Source organism: Hypanus sabinus, chromosome 7 (genome assembly GCF_030144855.1).
Source record: "Hypanus sabinus isolate sHypSab1 chromosome 7, sHypSab1.hap1, whole genome shotgun sequence".
Classification (NCBI taxonomy): domain Eukaryota; kingdom Metazoa; phylum Chordata; class Chondrichthyes; order Myliobatiformes; family Dasyatidae; genus Hypanus; species Hypanus sabinus.
In genome coordinates, this window is record NC_082712.1 from 97,107,464 (window position 1) to 97,126,012 (window position 18,549).

At 49.3% G+C, this 18,549-nt stretch overlaps 1 protein-coding gene across 3 annotated transcripts in view; it reads left to right on the forward strand.

Moving 5' to 3' along the window:
• Window positions 1–18,549, forward strand: part of LOC132397021 (arf-GAP with coiled-coil, ANK repeat and PH domain-containing protein 2-like) — a 159,235-nt gene that overhangs the window by 55,866 nt on the left and 84,820 nt on the right. For all 3 annotated transcript variants that reach the window (XM_059975246.1, XM_059975247.1, XM_059975248.1), the window contains exons 4-5: window positions 1,131–1,184; window positions 2,346–2,404. In XM_059975246.1, the coding sequence (XP_059831229.1) occupies window positions 1,131–1,184; window positions 2,346–2,404 (113 nt within the window). The remainder of the gene's footprint in view (window positions 1–1,130; window positions 1,185–2,345; window positions 2,405–18,549) is intronic.

Below are 18,549 nucleotides of genomic sequence, written 5' to 3' on the forward strand. Positions count from 1 at the left end.
TCCTTCATCAGATAATGAAGACAGGGCAGGGTGCAAGGGACAAGTGCAGTCAAAGAAAGCATATAACTCCTGAGAAGGTTGAAATTCTCCATTGCTGGCCTCTCAGCTCCACCACTGGACTAATCCCATTTTCTTGTAATCTCTCAATTAGATGTTCCCAACCTGCCATGGAGCCTTACCATTAACCGAGGGGTTGGTGGATCTCAGGCTGGGAACTCCTGCCTGTAGTCTGAGTGGCAATGAGTTTAACCCTTCTTTCGTGGAGGTTTCAGAGAACTAGTCTCCCTCAGTGTTTCAGAGGCTACAGCACACGATATCCTGAGGGTGCTGGAGAAGGCAGAGGTGCAAGGCCCCTCTCCCCTGCCTCACTCTTACAGTGAGAGAGCCTCTGCAGGTAATTCATTCACGTGGGGAGCTCAGACTAATTTCAGTAATCTAATCATTGACCACACCTTTCCTACTTGCCCCTAAGGGTGGGAGGGGCAGTACTTCAAGAATCTAACCAGTGACCTGCACCTCCATACTTGCCCCAAGGGGTGGGAGGGGCAGTACTTCAATTATCTAACCACTGACCTGCCCCTCCATACTTGCCCCTAAGGGGTGAGAGGGGCAACACTTCAATAATCTAACCACTGCTGACTGTATCTGATGGGTCAGCAGTAACTACTTGGTGGAGATAGAGAAACTACCAATTATTAGCATTTGAAAGTTCAAAGTAAATTTATTATCAAAGTAATAAGGCTTTCACAGTAGAACATAAAAATACAATAGGATCAATGAAATCCACACAAAAGAAAGATGGGCCAATGTGCGTAGGAAGACAAACTGTGCCAATATAAAAATAAAATCAAATAATAACAAATAAATACATGAATAATAAATAAATTTGGGAACTTGAGTTGTAGAGTCCTTGAAAGCAAGTCCATAGTTTGTGGGATCAGTTCAGTGTTGATGTGAGTGAAGTTGTCCACGCTGGTTCAGGAGCCTGACGGTTGCAGGTTAATAACTGTTCCTGGACCTGGTGGTGAGAGTCATGAAACTCCTGTACCTCCTGCCCAATGGCAGCAGTGGGAAGATGGTGGGAGTCCTGGATGGCATTTCTTTACAGCTGTGACTCTTTTTTCACACAGGGGTGCCTGGAAAAGTTTTCTTCCAGTTTGAATGATATGATTGAGTACCAGACGGTGAGTACTTGTGCGGGCTGAGGGCTTCTCAAGGTTGTATAATGTTGCAGATAGAATCCTGGGCTATCCAGAGGGCTGTTAAACAAAGTACATTGAACTGTTCAAAGTTCTCTGAACAAGAATGGTGAATCTATCCATATGAAACACCCTGGCTGAGATTTCTACTGCTATGCTCTATGTATTTCACTTCAGTAGCTTTTTGCAAAAGCAGTTTGTCCAGTTGGTAGAATATTTTAGTTTCGGCTAGAGATAATATGCCATGTTGTTCAGCTTAGGAATGTGTGTCAGCCAATCAGGATGGTGGGATCAGGAGTAAGTTCTGGAGAAGGCGGGGCAGAGAGATACTGGTGACGGACCATAGTCTGGTTCTCGGGTGTTTTGGTGGGAGTGGTGGAGAGGATAGGAGGGAAGATGGCTGAGAATGCCAGGGGAAGGAGCGGCCCTGTTGCACGGTGCATCGTGCAGGTGAATGTCTCCATGGAGTAAGGACCAATATTCCTGAGAGAGAGCACGATCTCAAGCAAAGTTCAGAATGCAGTATGCGGGGTCCAGCGTGTGAGTAAAGACATCTCCAGCTTGAGCTCCAACTGGACGCGCACATTTGGACTGGCTTAACTGGTTTGGGCCTTTTAATATATATTTTTTTTCTTTTCTCTTTCCTACTAACTGTTTGATAAAGCGGAAATTTGTAATTTTACTTTCTTTATAATTTGACGTGGTGTACAATCTGTTGTTTCTTGCCAACTGATAACTGTGAATGAGCAGTATTTACACAGCATTCACTCAAATCAGGCTTTCTTTAATCAGAACCTCACAATGCTCCTGTTTGGCTGAACCCCAAATCATTCCAACCCTAGACATACATTGTTTATGAAAGGTGGCCTTCTTGCCGCTGAGTCACAAGGCTGTTGGCAGAGCCGGGTAACGAGCCAAGTTTCCTTACAAGCTCAGGTGAAGGGGCTACACGTAGAAGAGCAGAAATTGGGATGCTAGGGGAATTGTGGGATATGAGGTTAACGTGAGAGCCTGTGATGTTACTGAATGGTTGAGTGGCTGAGAGAATGAATGGTCAGCTTCTATCTCCTGTGTTGAATCCCAGAGATTCAAGCTTCTGCCTCACTGCAGTGTGCTTTGTCTAACTCTGCCTCTTGTGTGTCGCAGACGCTCATCGATGTGACCCAGAAGTCAGTCAAGCAACATCTATATAACTTCATCAAGGAGTGAGTATTGTGTCGGTACAGGTGACATCCTGTTCAAATACTGTCGGTGCAACTCTGTCTCCCAATGTACGTCGGAGTCTGTGTATACGGATACACGGTAGGTGTTTTGCACAGCGAGTGGCAGGTGCGTGGAATGCCACACGCTGAGGGGACGGTGGCAGAGGCAGGCACATTAGGGACATTTACGACACTCTTCAGTAAGCATAAGGGTTCGGTTGCTCTTGGGGCAGGTGAAGAGGGCAGCTAAAGGCCTGTACCCTGCTTTACTGTTCCACTTTCAGTCTATGCTCACTGACCCTGAGTGTCCTCAGCCCCAGAGAATGTTCTTTATAGCATTGGTGCACACTAATTAACTCTTGACTTCATGATAGAAAAATGGGCTACTTAGGAGGGAAGGGTCAGATTGTTCTTAGAGACATAGAAGCACACACAGAGGCACACTCTTTGGCCCATCTAGTCCATGATGAGCCATTTAAACTGACTACTCCCATCGACCAAAGCCCTCCACACCCCTATCATCCACATACTGATCCAAACTTCTCCTAAATGTTGAAATCGAGCTCACATGCACCATTTGTGCTGGCAGCTCATCCCACACTCTCACCACCCTCTGAGTGAAGAGGTTTCCCCTCATGTTCCTCTTAAACCTTTCACCCTTAATCCATGACCTCTGGTGTAGTCCCACCCAAACTCAGTGGAAAAAGCCTGCTTGCATTTACCCTGTCTGTACCCCTCATAATTTTGTACACCTCTTTCAGATCTCCCCTCAGTCTTCTACTGAATAAAATCCTAACCTATTCAGCCTTTCATTGTAATGCAGGTCATCCAGTCCCAGCAACATACTTGTAAATTTTCTCTGCATTCTTTCAACCTTATTTACATCTCTCCTGTAGGTAGGTGGCCAAAACTGCCCACAATACTCCAAATTAGGCATCACCAATGGTTAGTACAATTTCAACATAATATCCCGATAGGTTAAAAAGTCAGCACGAGATTGTGGGCTGAAGGGCTGTACCATTTTATGTTCTGTGTTCTATTGTACTTCTGAATCAATCACTTTCTCTGTGCTTCTGTCTTCATCTGTATTCACATGTCACTCACCCATTTCTGAGGTCAGAAAGTTTCTGCTGACATTTTTGGTCAAGACTTACGCTCAGCATCCACTTTATTAGATACACCTGCTCACCTGCTAATCAGCAGCTCAATGCATAAATACATGCAGACACAGTCAAAAGATTCAGTTGCTGTTCAGCCACAAACATCAGAATGGGGGAAGAGATGTGATACCAGTGACTATGACCATTGATGCCAGACTGGGTGGTTTGAGAATCTGCTGATCTCCTGGGATTTTCATGTACAACGGTCTCTAGACTTTACAGAGAATGGTGTGAAAAACAAAAACCATTCTCTTAGCGGCAGCTCTGTGGGTGAAAAGGCCTCATTAATGAGAGAGGTCAGAGGAGAATGGCCAGACTGGTTCAAGCTGACAAGAAGGCAACAATAGTTCAAATAACCACACATTACAGCAGTGATGTCCAGAGGAGCATCTCTGGACACACAACACGTTGAACATTGAAGTGGATGGGCTACAGCAGCAGAAGACCAGGAAGATGCAGTCACTGTCCATATTATTAGGTACAGGATGTAAGTGACCACGGAGTGTATGTTGTCCACCCCTAACTACCATTGAGAAGGTGGTCGTGAAACTGCAGCTGCCCACATTGTCTAGATGGTCCCCTCGTACCATGGGTTTGGGAAATGGTTTTGGTCACATGCACTGTGAGACAGTGAAAAGCTTGTCTTGGATCAGATCAGATCATTACACAGGGCACTAAGCTAGAACAAGAATGTGGAATGAAGTGTGACAGCTACAGAGAGAGTGCAGTGTAGGTAAACGATATAGTGCAAGATCATAATGAGGCAGATCGTGAGGCCAAGGGTGCATCTTACCATACACAAGGTCCATTCAGGAGTCTGCTACCACTGGGATAGGAGCTGTCCTTGAGTCTGGTGGGAGGTGCTTTCAGGCTTTTGTATCACCTACCCGATTGATGGGGAGGTGTAGAGAGAATGTCCAGGGAGGTAAGGGTCTTTGATTCTGTTGGCGGCTTTTCCAAGGCAGCACAAAGTGTAGACAGAGTCCATGGAGGGGAGACTGGTTTCTGTGATGTACTGAGCTGTGTCCACATCTATCTGTCTATTGAGTGATCTATTTATTTATCTATCTGTCTATTTATCGATCTATTTATTTATCTATCTATCTATTGAGTGATCTATTTATTTATCTATCTGTCTATTGAGTGATCTATTTATTTATCTATCTGTCTATTTATCGATCTATTTATTTATCTATCTATCTATTGAGTGATCTATTTATTTATCTTTCTATTAATCTATTTATTTGTCTAACTATTGATCTATCTACTTGTCTATTGATTGAATGATTGACTGACAATATAGCCTTTTGGCCCTTTGAGCTGCACTGCCCAGCAACCCTACCCTAATTATAAGACAACTTACACTGACCAATTAACCTACCAACTGGTACATCTTTGGACTGTGGGAGGAAGCACGCGCGGTCACGAGGAGAATGTACAGACAGCAGCAGGAACTGGACTCGGGTTACAGCATTGCACTAACCACTACACTACGGTGCTGTCTAGTTTCTTGCAGCCTGGGTCAGAGCAGTTGCCATGCCAAGCCTTGATGCATCCGGACAGAACATCTTCCATGGTTATTAGTAAAAATTGGTAAAGGTTGATAGGGACAGTCTTTCATCTCCTGAGGAAGAATAGAGACTTTGGTGAGCCCTCTTGACTGTGATATACACGAGGTTGGACTAGGGCAGGTGATTGGTGATGTTCACTCCGAAGAACTTGAAACCCTCACCCCTCTCATGCCCGACACAGGAGAATGTGCACCACCCTTCTTCCTGAAGTGAATCACCAGCATCTTTGGTGACATCGAGGGAAAGGTTGTTGCCATAACACCATGTGATGGGATTCCTGTATTGACGCTCAACAATGATGTCATTATATTTCCAGAACAAGATGGTGTGTAATCTGTAGGTGTCAGTTTTCCCACATACTTTACTGCTGTTGATGTTGTTGACCGGTCGCAGGTCAGAGCAGCCTAATCTTGTGGTTTACAGACTGTGACCATCAGGAGGATTGGGGGATGGCTCACCAGAACTGATTTTGTTTGTGGCTGAACCTCACACCAAAGGGTGTGACAAAGGGTGGCTGCCCCCTGTGTAACCTGTTAGCTGCTGTTCCAACAAATACCAGCTTTAAATCAAACTTCAATTTATTATCAAAGTACGTGTGTGTCACTATATGTGTCCCTGAGATTCAGTTTACCATCTTACCATAAATTCATAAAATATAGGAGCAGAATCAGGCCACCGATTCTGCTCTACCATTTCATCTTGGCTGATCCAGTTCCTCTCAGGCCAATCTCCTGCCCCCCCCGCCATATCCCATCAAGTCCTGAATTAAAACGTGATGAGGGTCTGGGGTTGAACAGGCCTGGCAAATCCCAAACTGGACATCAGGTAGCAGGTGACTGATTAATTAGTTCAGCACAACATTGCAGGCCGAAGGGCCTGTTCCTGTGCTATGTTCTATGTTAATGGCCTGTAATTGTTGCCTGGTGGATTCAGTCTCAAGGACATCATCTACCCCGCTGTTATCAGACTCTTGAATGGATCTCTTGTACAGTAAGATAGATTCTTGCCCTCACAATCTACCTTGTTATGATCTTGAACTTGTAGTAGTTGTTACACTTCACCCTGCATTGTTATTGCTTTATTCCAGCTATATGCACTGCGGAATGATTTGATCTGTATAAATAGTATGCAAGCAAGCATCCTACTGTAATAATAGCATCGAGTTCAAGTTTAATTATCATTCCACCATACATGAATACAGCCAAACAAAACTGTGTACCTCCAGGGCCAAGGAGCAAAACATATAGCAGCAACACACAGCACAAATGGTTATGGTTTCAGTAAAACATAGAGTCACAAAGAGAAAAGAAAACATATAGCCAAATCCCTTGTCCTTCCCCTGAGCGAACACTGGAGAGCAGCACCAAGCGAATACTGGAGGGCAGCACCGAGCAAGCACTGGAGAGCAGCACTGAGCAAGCACTGGAGAGCAGCACTGAGCCCTGGAGAGCAGCACTGAGCAAGCACTGGAGAGCAGCACTGAGTGAGCACTGGAGAGCAGCACCAAGTCAGCACTGGAGAGCAGCACTGAGTGAGCACTGGAGAGCAGCACAGAGTGAGCACTGGAGAGCAGCACTGAGTGAGCACTGGAGAGCAGCACTGAGCGAGTATTGGAGAGCAGCACTAAGTGAGCACTGGAAAGCAGCACCGAGTGAGCACTGGAGAGCAGCACTGAGTGAGCACTGGAGCAGCACCGAGTGAGCACTAGACAGCAGCACTGAGTGAGCACTGAAGTGCAGTACTGAGTGAGCACTGGACAGCAGCACCGAGTGAGCACTGGAGAGCAGCACCGAGTGAGCACTGGAGAGCAGCACCGAGTGAGCACTGGACAGCAGCACTGAGTGAGCACTGGAGAGCAGCACTGAGTGAGCACTGGAGAGCAGCACTGAGCGAGTATTGGAGAGCAGCACTAAGTGAGCACTGGAAAGCAGCACCGAGTGAGCACTGGAGAGCAGCACTGAGTGAGCACTGGAGCAGCACCGAGTGAGCACTGGACAGCAGCACTGAGTGAGCACTGAAGTGCAGTACTGAGTGAGCACTGGACAGCAGCACTGAGTGAGCACTGGAGAGCAGCACTGAGTGAGCACTGGAGAGCAGCACTGAGTGAGCACTGGAGAGCAGCACTAAGTGAGCACTGGAAAGCAGCACCGAGTGAGCACTGGAAAGCAGCACTGAGTGAGCACTGGAGAGCAGCACTGAGTGAGCACTGGAGAGCAGCACTGAGTGAGCACTGGAAAGCAGCACTGAGTAAGCATTGGAGAGCAGCACTGAGTGAGCACTGGAAAGCAGCACTGAGTAAGCATTGGAGAGCAGCACTGAGTGAGCACTGGAGAGCAGCACTGAGTAAGCACTGGAAAGCAGCACTGAGTGAGCACTGAAGTGCAGTACTGAGTGAGCACTGGACAGCAGCACCGAGTGAGCACTGGAGAGCAGCACCGAGTGAGCACTGGAGAGCAGCACCGAGTGAGCACTGGACAGCAGCACTGAGTGAGCACTGGAGAGCAGCACTGAGTGAGCACTGGAGAGCAGCACTGAGCGAGTATTGGAGAGCAGCACTAAGTGAGCACTGGAAAGCAGCACCGAGTGAGCACTGGAGAGCAGCACTGAGTGAGCACTGGAGCAGCACCGAGTGAGCACTGGACAGCAGCACTGAGTGAGCACTGAAGTGCAGTACTGAGTGAGCACTGGACAGCAGCACTGAGTGAGCACTGGAGAGCAGCACCGAGTGAGCACTGGAGAGCAGCACTGAGTGAGCACTGGAGAGCAGCACTAAGTGAGCACTGGAAAGCAGCACCGAGTGAGCACTGGAAAGCAGCACTGAGTGAGCACTGGAGAGCAGCACTGAGTGAGCACTGGAGAGCAGCACTGAGTGAGCACTGGAAAGCAGCACTGAGTAAGCATTGGAGAGCAGCACTGAGTGAGCACTGGAAAGCCGCACTGAGTAAGCATTGGAGAGCAGCACTGAGTAAGCACTGGAGAGCAGCACTGAGTGAGCACTGGAAAGCAGCACTGAGTAAGCACTGGAGAGCAGCACTGAGTGAGCACTGGAGAGCAGTGAGTGAGCACTGAATTGCAGTACTGAGTGAGCACTGGAGAGCAGCACTGAGTGAGCACTGGAGAGCAGCATTGAGAGAGCACTGGAAAGCAGCACTGAGTGAGCACTGGAGAGCAGCACTGAGTGAGCACTGGAGAGCAGCACTGAGTAAGCACTGGAGAGCAGCACTGAGTGAGCACTGGAGAGCAGCACTGAGTGAGCACTGGAGAGCAGCACTGAGTAAGCACTGGAAAGCAGCACCGAGTGAGCACTGGAAAGCAGCACTGAGTGAGCACTGGAGAGCAGCACTGAGTGAGCACTGGAGAGCAGCACTGAGTAAGCACTGGAGAGCAGCACTGAGTGAGCACTGGAGAGCAGCACTGAGTGAGCACTGGAGAGCAGCACCGAGTGAGCACTGGAGAGCAGCACTGAGCGAGCACTGGAGAGCAGCACTGAGTGAGCACTGGACAGCAGCACTGAGTGAGCACTGGAGAGCAGCACTGAGTGAGCACTGGAGAGCAGCACTGAGCGAGCACTGGAGAGCAGCACTGAGTGAGCACTGGAGAGCAGCACTGAGTGAGCACTGGAGAGCAGCACTGAGCGAGCACTGGAAAGCAGCACCAAGTGAGCACTGGAGAGCAGCACTGAGTGAGCACTGGAAAGCAGCACTGAGTGAGCACTGGAGAGCAGCACTGAGTGAGCACTGGAGAGCAGCACTGAGTGAGCACTGGAGAGCAGCACCGAGTGAGCACTGGAGAGCAGCACTGAGTGAGCACTGGAAAGCAGCACTGAGTGAGCACTGGAGAGCAGCACTGAGTAAGCACTGGAGAGCAGCACCGAGTGAGCACTGGAGAGCAGCACTGAGTGAGCACTGGAGAGCAGTGAGTGAGCACTGGAAAGCAGCACCGAGTGAGCACTGGAGAGCAGCACTGAGTGAGCACTGGAGAGCAGCACTGAGTGAGCACTGGAGAGCAGCACTGAGTGAGCACTGGAGAGCAGCACTGAGTGAGCACTGGAGAGCAGCACTGAGTGAGCACTGGAGAGCAGCACTGAGTGAGCACTGGAAAGCAGCACTGAGTGAGCACTGGAAAGCAGCACTGAGTGAGCACTGGAGAGCAGCACTGAGTGAGCACTGGAAAGCAGCACTGAGTGAGCACTGGAAAGCAGCACTGAGTAAGCATTGGAGAGCAGCACTGAGTAAGCACTGGAGAGCAGCACTGAGTGAGCATTGGAAAGCAGCACTGAGTGAGCACTGGAGAGCAGCACTGAGTGAGCACTGGAGAGCAGCACTGAGTAAGCACTGGAAAGCAGCACTGAGCGAGCACTGGAGAGCAGCACTGAGTGAGCACTGGAGAGCAGCACTGAGTGAGCACTGGAGAGCAGCACTGAGTGAGCACTGGAGAGCAGCACTGAGTGAGCACTGGAGAGCAGCACTGAGCGAGCACTGGAGAGCAGCACTGAGCAAGCACCAGAGAGCTGCACTGATTAAAGGGGCCAGCCCCCAATCCAGTATAAAATCCAGTGTCATACAGTGAGCTTGGGCATCACCTTCACCAGTGATTGTAACAGGTGACTCAGAGGAGTGAGAGCCTTGACCATGCAATAAGCGAGGGAATGCAGCTCCCCCGCAGTCCAATGAACCAGTCTTCTACATTGCCAATGTCCAACAGGGTCTTGTGATCACAATAAAAATGTCCAAGGCAATCACTTGCACCTGGTTTTTTTGGATGGCACACCTTCTCAGCACAATGATACGCAACAGGTCCAGGCAATAACTCAACAAATAGCATGCAGAAAATCCAGCTCCATTCCTTCTCTATTGGGCACCTTGCTGATGGGATAATCCTAAAGTACTTGATGTTCTGAATATCCAGCAGGGATTTGAGATCATAAAAGTGTCAGGGTCCAGTCTGGTCCGGAATCCGCGTTCCAGGTCTCGATCCGGTCTGAGGGCTCCGGACTCTGGGTCCTGCAGTTGCCCCTCCCGTCACCCGTGATCTAGTTAGGACCCTCTGGCTCAAGGAGGCACACCTGTGACTCATTGAGCTGCAGATGTTTATAAGGGGCCTTGGGACTGGGACCAGGCGGGTGGTCATTTTGTTGTGTTTCCTGTTTCCCTGCTGGCTCCGAACTCTTCTCTGCATTCTGTTATCCTGCCTGGGCTCAGATCTACTCCTCATCGTGCTTCTCTGCCCCATACCAGTATTGCCAGTTTGGTCCTCTCCCCCACCTTTCTTCCCGTGCACTGGTCCCGGTTCTCCGCTCGTTTGTTTTGTTCACGGGGTGGCACTGTCTGCCAGCCTTTCCCGATTTTCCTGCTATCATGGCTGTTGTGTTGGTCACCTTGGATCTATGCTGGTTCCTATCCCTTGCCTCTGTAGGCAGGCCCAGCTGACCTGCCGCTGCCCGGCGGTGGTTCTGCCCTGTCCTCCTCTTCCGCCCGAACCCTGGGATTGTGCCCCGCACCCGCCAAGGGGTCCGCATCGTGCCCAGGCCTCCGGTGTTTCCGCCTGGGAGGTGGCCCTACCCGGGACATATGCGGCCCACCCAGGGAGGGCTCTCCGCCAGCTTATCTAGCCACCTAGACCTGTCTGCCTGCCTGCCTGAATCCCAGGAGCCTGTCTACCTGAACTCGAACTCCGGGAGCCCGCCCCACTCTGCCTGTCTGACACTCTATCGACCTGAACCCCAGCTCTACCCTAAATGCCATGGCATCCCCATCCTGTCCTCCCCCTAGTACTTCAGTGTCTGCGTCCTGCGTTTGGGTCCATCCGGCCCCGTTCCTGACAAAAAGAGACATAGAGGATGAACAAATACACTTTTGATTGGACCCAGAGTAGCCACTGTGCCGGAGTGTACTGCCATCTAAGAATCATAGTCTTGGAACAATACAACACATAATATCGTAAGACATAGGAGCAGAATTAGGCCATTTGGCCCATCAAGTCTGCTCTGCCATTCAATCATGGCTGATCTTTTTATCACCTCCTCAGCCCCACTCCCCAGCCTTTCCCCCCGTGATGTTCTGGCTAATCAAGAACCTATCAGTACACCCAATGACCTGACCTCCACAGCTGCCTGTGGTAACAAAATGCCACAACTTTACCCCCCTCTTACTAAAGAAATGTCTCTGCATCTCTGTTTTAAATGGATGCCCCTTCTGTCTGAGGCTGTGCTCGCTGATCCTAGACTCCCCCACCATGGGAAACATCTTTTCCACATCTACTCTTTCTAGGCCTTTCAACACCCAAAAGGTTTCGGTGAGATCCCCCCACCATCCTCCTAAATTCCAACGAGTACAGGCCCAGAGCCATCAAAAGTACCTCATATGATAACCCTTTCATTCTCAGAATCATCCTTGTGAATCTCCTCTGGACCCTCTCCAATGCCAGCACATCTTTCCTTAGAGGAGGAGACCTAAACTGTTCACAACACTCAAGGTGAGGCCACACCAGTACCTTATAATTTCTCAACATCACATCCCTGCTCTTATATTCTAGATTTCTTGAAGTGAATGCTAACATTGCATTTGCCTTCCTCACCACTGACTCAACCTACGAGTTAACCTTTAGGTGGTTCTGCACAAGGACTCCCAAGTCCCCTTGCATTTTTATTTAGATTTTTTGATTTTCTCCCTATTTAGAAAATAGTCTGCACATTTATTTCTTCTACCCCTGCCCCTCTGGCCCATCTAGCCTGTGCCAAAATGTTATCCTGCACCTGCGCTATAGCCCTCCATACCTCTGCTATATATACCTATCCGTGCTGCTCTTAAATGTTGAAATCAAACCCACACCCACGACTTTGTCGGGCATCTCATTCCACACTCACACCAGCCTCTGGGTGAAGAAGTTTCTCTTCGGGTTCCCCTTAGTTGTAGCTCCGCCCAACCTCAGTGAAAAAAACGTGCTTGCACTTACACTAGCAATACCACTCGTAATTTGGTACAGTTCAAAGTATGTATAAATTATACAACCTTGAGATTTGTCTGCTTACAGGCAAAACAAAAAAACCCAAAAGAACCCATAAAAAAGACCCTCAAACACCCCAATGTGCAGGGAGAAAATAAATCATCCAAACCATAAAAATAAGCAAGTGGCTTTCAGAACAAAAGTGAGTCCATAGACGTGAAGCCGAGGAAACATCATGAAGCCTGGAGCAGGCCACAGCCTCCACCTTTGTTCCGTGCAGAGCCAAGTAAACTTTGCGGAGGTCAGGCACCGAGCCCAGAGCAGGCCACAGTCTCCACCACAGTTCAGCGCAGAGCCGAGTAAACTTTGCGGAGGTCAGGCACCGAGCCCAGAGCAAGCCACAGTCTCCACCACAGTTCAGCGCAGAGCCAAGTAAACTTTGCGGAGGTCAGGCACCGAGCCCAGAGCAGGCCACAGCCTCCACCTTTGTTCCGTGCAGAGCCAAGTAAACTTTGCGGAGGTCAGACACCGAGCCCAGAGCAGGCCACAGCCTCCACCACAGTTCCGTGCAGAGCCAAGTAAACTTTGTGGAGGTCAGACACCGAGCCCAGAGCAGGCCACAGCCTCCACCACAGTTCCGTGCAGAGCCAAGTAAACTTTGCGGAGGTCAGACACCGAGCCCAGAGCAGGCCACAGCCTCCACCACAGTTCCGTGCAGAGCCAAGTAAACTTTGTGGAGGTCAGACACCGAGCCCAGAGCAGGCCACAGCCTCCACCACAGTTCCGTGCAGAGCCAAGTAAACTTTGCGGAGGTCAGACACCGAGCCCAGAGCAGGCCACAGCCTCCACCACAGTTCCGTGCAGAGCCAAGTAAACTTTGCGGAGGTCAGACACCGAGCCCAGAGCAGACCACAGTCTCCACCACAGTTCCGTGCAGAGCCAAGTAAACTTTGCGGAGGTCAGGCACCGAGCCCAGAGCAGGCCACAGTCTCCACCACAGTTCAGCGCAGAGCCGAGTAAACTTTGCGGAGGTCAGGCACCGAGCCCAGAGCAGGCCACAGCCTCCACCTTTGTTCCGTGCAGAGCCAAGTAAACTTTGCGGAGGTCAGGCACCGAGCCCAGAGCAGGCCACAGTCTCCACCACAGTTCAGCGCAGAGCCGAGTAAACTTTGCGGAGGTCAGGCACCGAGCCCAGAGCAAGCCACAGTCTCCACCACAGTTCAGCGCAGAGCCAAGTAAACTTTGCGGAGGTCAGGCACCGAGCCCAGAGCAGGCCACAGCCTCCACCTTTGTTCCGTGCAGAGCCAAGTAAACTTTGCGGAGGTCAGACACCGAGCCCAGAGCAGGCCACAGCCTCCACCACAGTTCCGTGCAGAGCCAAGTAAACTTTGTGGAGGTCAGACACCGAGCCCAGAGCAGGCCACAGCCTCCACCACAGTTCCGTGCAGAGCCAAGTAAACTTTGCGGAGGTCAGACACCGAGCCCAGAGCAGGCCACAGCCTCCACCACAGTTCCGTGCAGAGCCAAGTAAACTTTGTGGAGGTCAGACACCGAGCCCAGAGCAGGCCACAGCCTCCACCACAGTTCCGTGCAGAGCCAAGTAAACTTTGCGGAGGTCAGACACCGAGCCCAGAGCAGGCCACAGCCTCCACCACAGTTCCGTGCAGAGCCAAGTAAACTTTGCGGAGGTCAGACACCGAGCCCAGAGCAGACCACAGTCTCCACCACAGTTCCGTGCAGAGCCAAGTAAACTTTGCGGAGGTCAGGCACCGAGCCCAGAGCAGGCCACAGTCTCCACCACAGTTCAGCGCAGAGCCGAGTAAACTTTGCGGAGGTCAGGCACCGAGCCCAGCACAGTCCCATTCAGGGAGCAAGTAGGAGGTATCTGTATGGGCTGCTACTCCACATCCTCCACTTCCTTGCCCTTGTACACCGTCCCGACATGCCACGGCGGTCGGTCCTTCCACCCAGAGGTGAGGAGGGTCCCCACTGGAAGTCCCTTTACGCCGGGGTTCTTCCCATGCACCTGGGGGATCTCGGCTGGAGGGTACTGCATAGGGCAGTGCCCTGCAATAAGTTTTTCAGTTTGTACATGGACTTCCCACCCACATGCCACTTCTGCGGGCTGGAGGAGACCGTGTACCACATGTACATGGAGTGTGTGAGGCTGCAGCCTCTTTTTGCATATTTGCATGGGCTGCTTCTTGCCTTCTGGCTGCATTTTAGTCCCACCCTGTTTATATATGGTCATCCAGTAAGGAAGGGGGCAAGGAGGGATGAGGATGTCCTAGTCAACTTGCTCCTGGGGCTGGCGAAATCCGCCATCCGTGGGTCTTGGAAATGGGTGGCGGGAGGATCTCCCCGGGCAGACTGCCTGGCAATGTTTAGGGGGTATGTTCGTGCCCGGGTAACTATTGAAAAGGAACACGCGCAGTCCACAGCGGCCTTGGAGGAGTTTCGAGACCGTTGGGCTCCGCGGGGTGTAAATGCCATCGTGGATAGGGATGGCAACATTCTGGTGTAATGTCTATTGTCTATTTGTAGTGCAGTAAATGTGTTTGCCACTGTTTTGTATATATTGTATAGCACCAAAATTTGTAATAAAGGATTTTGTAATAATAATAAAAAAAAAGAGCAGGCCACAGTCTCCACCACAGTTCAGCGCAGAGCCGAGTAAACTTTGCGGAGGTCAGGCACCGAGCCCAGAGCAGGCCACAGTCTCCACCACAGTTCAGCGCAGAGCCAAGTAAACTTTGCGGAGGTCAGGCACCGAGCCCAGAGCAGGCCACAGCCTCCACCTTTGTTCCGTGCAGAGCCAAGTAAACTTTGCGGAGGTCAGACACCGAGCCCAGAGCAGGCCACAGCCTCCACCACAGTTCCGTGCAGAGCCAAGTAAACTTTGTGGAGGTCAGACACCGAGCCCAGAGCAGGCCACAGCCTCCACCACAGTTCAGCGCAGAGCCGAGTAAACTTTGCAGAGGTCAGGCACCGAGCCCAGAGCAGGCCACAGCCTCCACCACAGTTCAGCGCAGAGCCGAGTAAACCTCATGGAGCCCTCCAGCATGAGCTTGGAGCAGGCCACAAGTCTCTGCCCACAGTTCAGTGCTACAATCTTAGATGGTACATAGCAATACAGAAATAAAATATTTGATCTATTAGGTTTACATGGATGGAGGCTGATTCTGATTTACAGCTCACAAAGTTGCTTTTTGTATACAAGTTTTCAGGCTACACTTTGGCTATGATCTGTTCTGCAGGCCAACTTCTCTGCACTTCCCAAGGCCAGCAGTAGATCAACCTCCCCTTAGTTGCACAATGAACAATGATCAAGGACATTACAGGCCCCCTATCATTTACACACTCAGCACGTAGCAAAGCACTCTGGGATTTTACAGGGTCCATTTTTGTCACATTACAAAATTAAATATATAAAAATCTCAAAGTCTTGAATATACTTCCACACCAGAGGGCTTTAAATTCTTTAGGAAGCAGCAATGAGAGAATAGAATGCTAACACAGGGGGAGAAAATTGGCCAAGAGAATAAAATCAGAACAACAATTTATAAAACAGAAGAATTAAGCGTGGGGTGATTGGGGGCGATGGAAATATCATGGTTAGCGTAATGCTTTACGGTGCCAGTGATCACAATCTGGGTTCAATTCCCACCACTCTCTGTGAGGAGTTTGTACGTTCTCCCTGTGACTGTGTGGGTTTCCTCCGGATGCTGCGGTTTTCTCCCACTTTCTAAAGATGTACAGTTTAGGGTTAGTGCGTTGTGGGCTTGCTATTATGGTGCCGGAAGTATGGAGACACTTGGTGCCTGACCTCTTCCAGCTGCGTACCCGCAAGCATCCCTGGATTCCACTGCAGTGCCCACCGTCACAATGGAAAGCAAGGAAATAGAAGATAGTTTAATTTAAGCCACTTTTGCATCTGCCTTCACAGTGACAGGCACTGCAAATATACCAAAGGCAGCAGAGAAGTTAATTTCAATTGGAATGAAAGAACTTGTACCAATTCCTGAGGCTTTACAAAGTGCTTGCGAGGCTTCATTTGGAGAATTGTGGGCAGTTTTGGGCCCTCTATCAAAGGAAGGATGTGCTGACATTGGAGACGGTTCAGAGGAGGGTCACAGAAATGATTCCAGGAATGAAAGGATTATCATATGAGGAGCATTTGTTGGCTCTGGGCCTGTACTCACTGGAATTCAAAAGAATGAGGGGGGATCTCTTTGAAGTGTATCGAATGTTGAAAGGTCTCGATAAAGTGGATGTGAAGATGAAATTTCCTATGATGGGAGAGTCTAAGACCAGAGGACACAGCCTCAGAATACATGAACATCCATTTAAAACAGAGATTAGGAAGAATTTTTTTAGCCAGAATGGTGTAAATCTGTGCAATTCATTGCCACAGACGGCTGTGGAGGCCATGTCACTGGGTATAGTTAAGGCCAAGGTTAATAAATTCTTGATTAGTCAGGGCATGAGGGGATACAGGGAGAAGGCAGGAGACTGGGGCTAAGAGAGAAATGGATCAGACATGATGAAATGGTAGAGCAGACTCGATGTGCCAAATGGCCAAATTCAGCTCCTATATCTTCTGGCCTTATAAGTCAAGTCAAGTCACTTTTATTGTCATTTCGACCATAACTGCTGGTACAGTACATAGTAAAAATGAGACAGCTTTTTTGAGGACCATGCTGTTACATGACACAGTACAAAGTACTGGAAAACCTAATGGAGTAAAGACAGACAAGTCACCTGAATCCAATCAATGCAAACATTAAGGGAAAACTAATGAAACTAAAGGCAGACAAGTCACTTGGATTTGATGAATGGGACCATGGTATTGAGGGAAACATACACAAAATGCTGGTGGAGCACAACAGGTCAGGCAGCACCTATGGAAATGAATAAACAATCTACATTTCAGGCCAAGAGCATTCCTTGGGACTGGAAAGGAAAGGGGAAGATGCCAGAATAAAAAGGTGGGGTGAGGCAGGAGAGAAGTACAAACGAGAAGGTGATAGGTGAAGACAGGTGGGTGGGAACAAAGTAAGAAGCTGAGAGGTGGTAGGTGGAAAAGGTAAAGGGCTGAAGAAGGAGGGATCTAATAGGAGAGGCGAGTGGACCATGGGAGAAAGGGAAGGAAAAGAGGAACCAGGGTGAGGTGATATGCAGGTGAGGAGAAGAGAAAGGGTGAGAGAGGTGCCAGAGTGGGGAAGGGAAAAAGAGAGGAGGAAGATTACTGTAAGTTAGAGAAATTGAAGTTTGTGCTGTCAGATCGGAAGCTGCCGCTGTAGTTTTCAACCTGAAGGCTACAGAGATTGCAGAACCATTGGTTAAAATTTTTCAAAAATCACCGAGTTCTGAGAAGCTAATTGGAAAACCACAAATTCTACTTCCTTGTTCTAGGAGGGTAATCAAAAGCAGGAATCTACAGACCAGGTAGCTTAGCATTTCTTGTTAGCAAGATGCTGGAGCGGGGAAGAACCTATCATCCCCCTGGATGTATGCAAACAGAATCACCATGAATTTATGAAAGTCCCATTCAGCAAACCTTCTAGAGTTCTTTAAGGATCTAACAGAGTGCATATAGACGGTAGTACATTTGAATTTCCAGCAGGAATTTGATAACGAGTCATAAAAGAGATTGGTGCACGAGATCAGATAATCAGAATCAGTATTGCCACTGACAGTAGTTGTGAATTTTTTTTGTTTTGTGGCAGCAATTCAGTGCAGGCATTGCAAATTACTATAAGTTACAATTTTTTTTAATAAATGAGCGGTGCAAAGAGGAAATAGTGAGGTAGTATTCATGAGTTCAATATCCGTTCAGAAATCTGATGGCAGAGGGGAAGAGGCTGTTCCTAAAACACTGAGTGTGGATCTTCAGGCTCCTGTCCTCCTGCCCAGTGAGAGGAGCACATATCCTGGATGATGAGGGTCCTTAATGATGAAACCAACTCCCGGAGGCATCACCTTTTGAAGACATCCTCGATGGTATGGAGGAAAACTGGCTGAGAATTCAGTCGTCTGAAGCCTCTGATGATCCAGTGGATTGGCCAGACGGTGATGCAGCCAGTTACCATGCTCTCCTCTGTACAGTACTGGGGACAGTCCTATGTTGCTAGGATACCTAAGACTTCAACACAGTACTCCACTGTACTCATTGTTCATTATGAGCTATGAGCCATGTCGAATGACATCAGTGATTGTTCTTGGCAAATTGGCAAATTTTTCAGAAGTGGGTTTCCTCCAGGTGCTCCTGTTCCCTCCCACAGTCCGAAGACATACCGGTTGGTAGGTTAATTGGTCATTGTAAATTGTCCCGGGATTAGGCTCGGATTAAATCGGGTGATCACTGGGCGGTGTGGCTCAAAGAGCCGGGAGGGCCTATTCCGAACTGTATCTCAATTTAAAAAGAAACAGTCAGGTTTAATATCACCGGCCTATGTTGTGAAATGTGTAA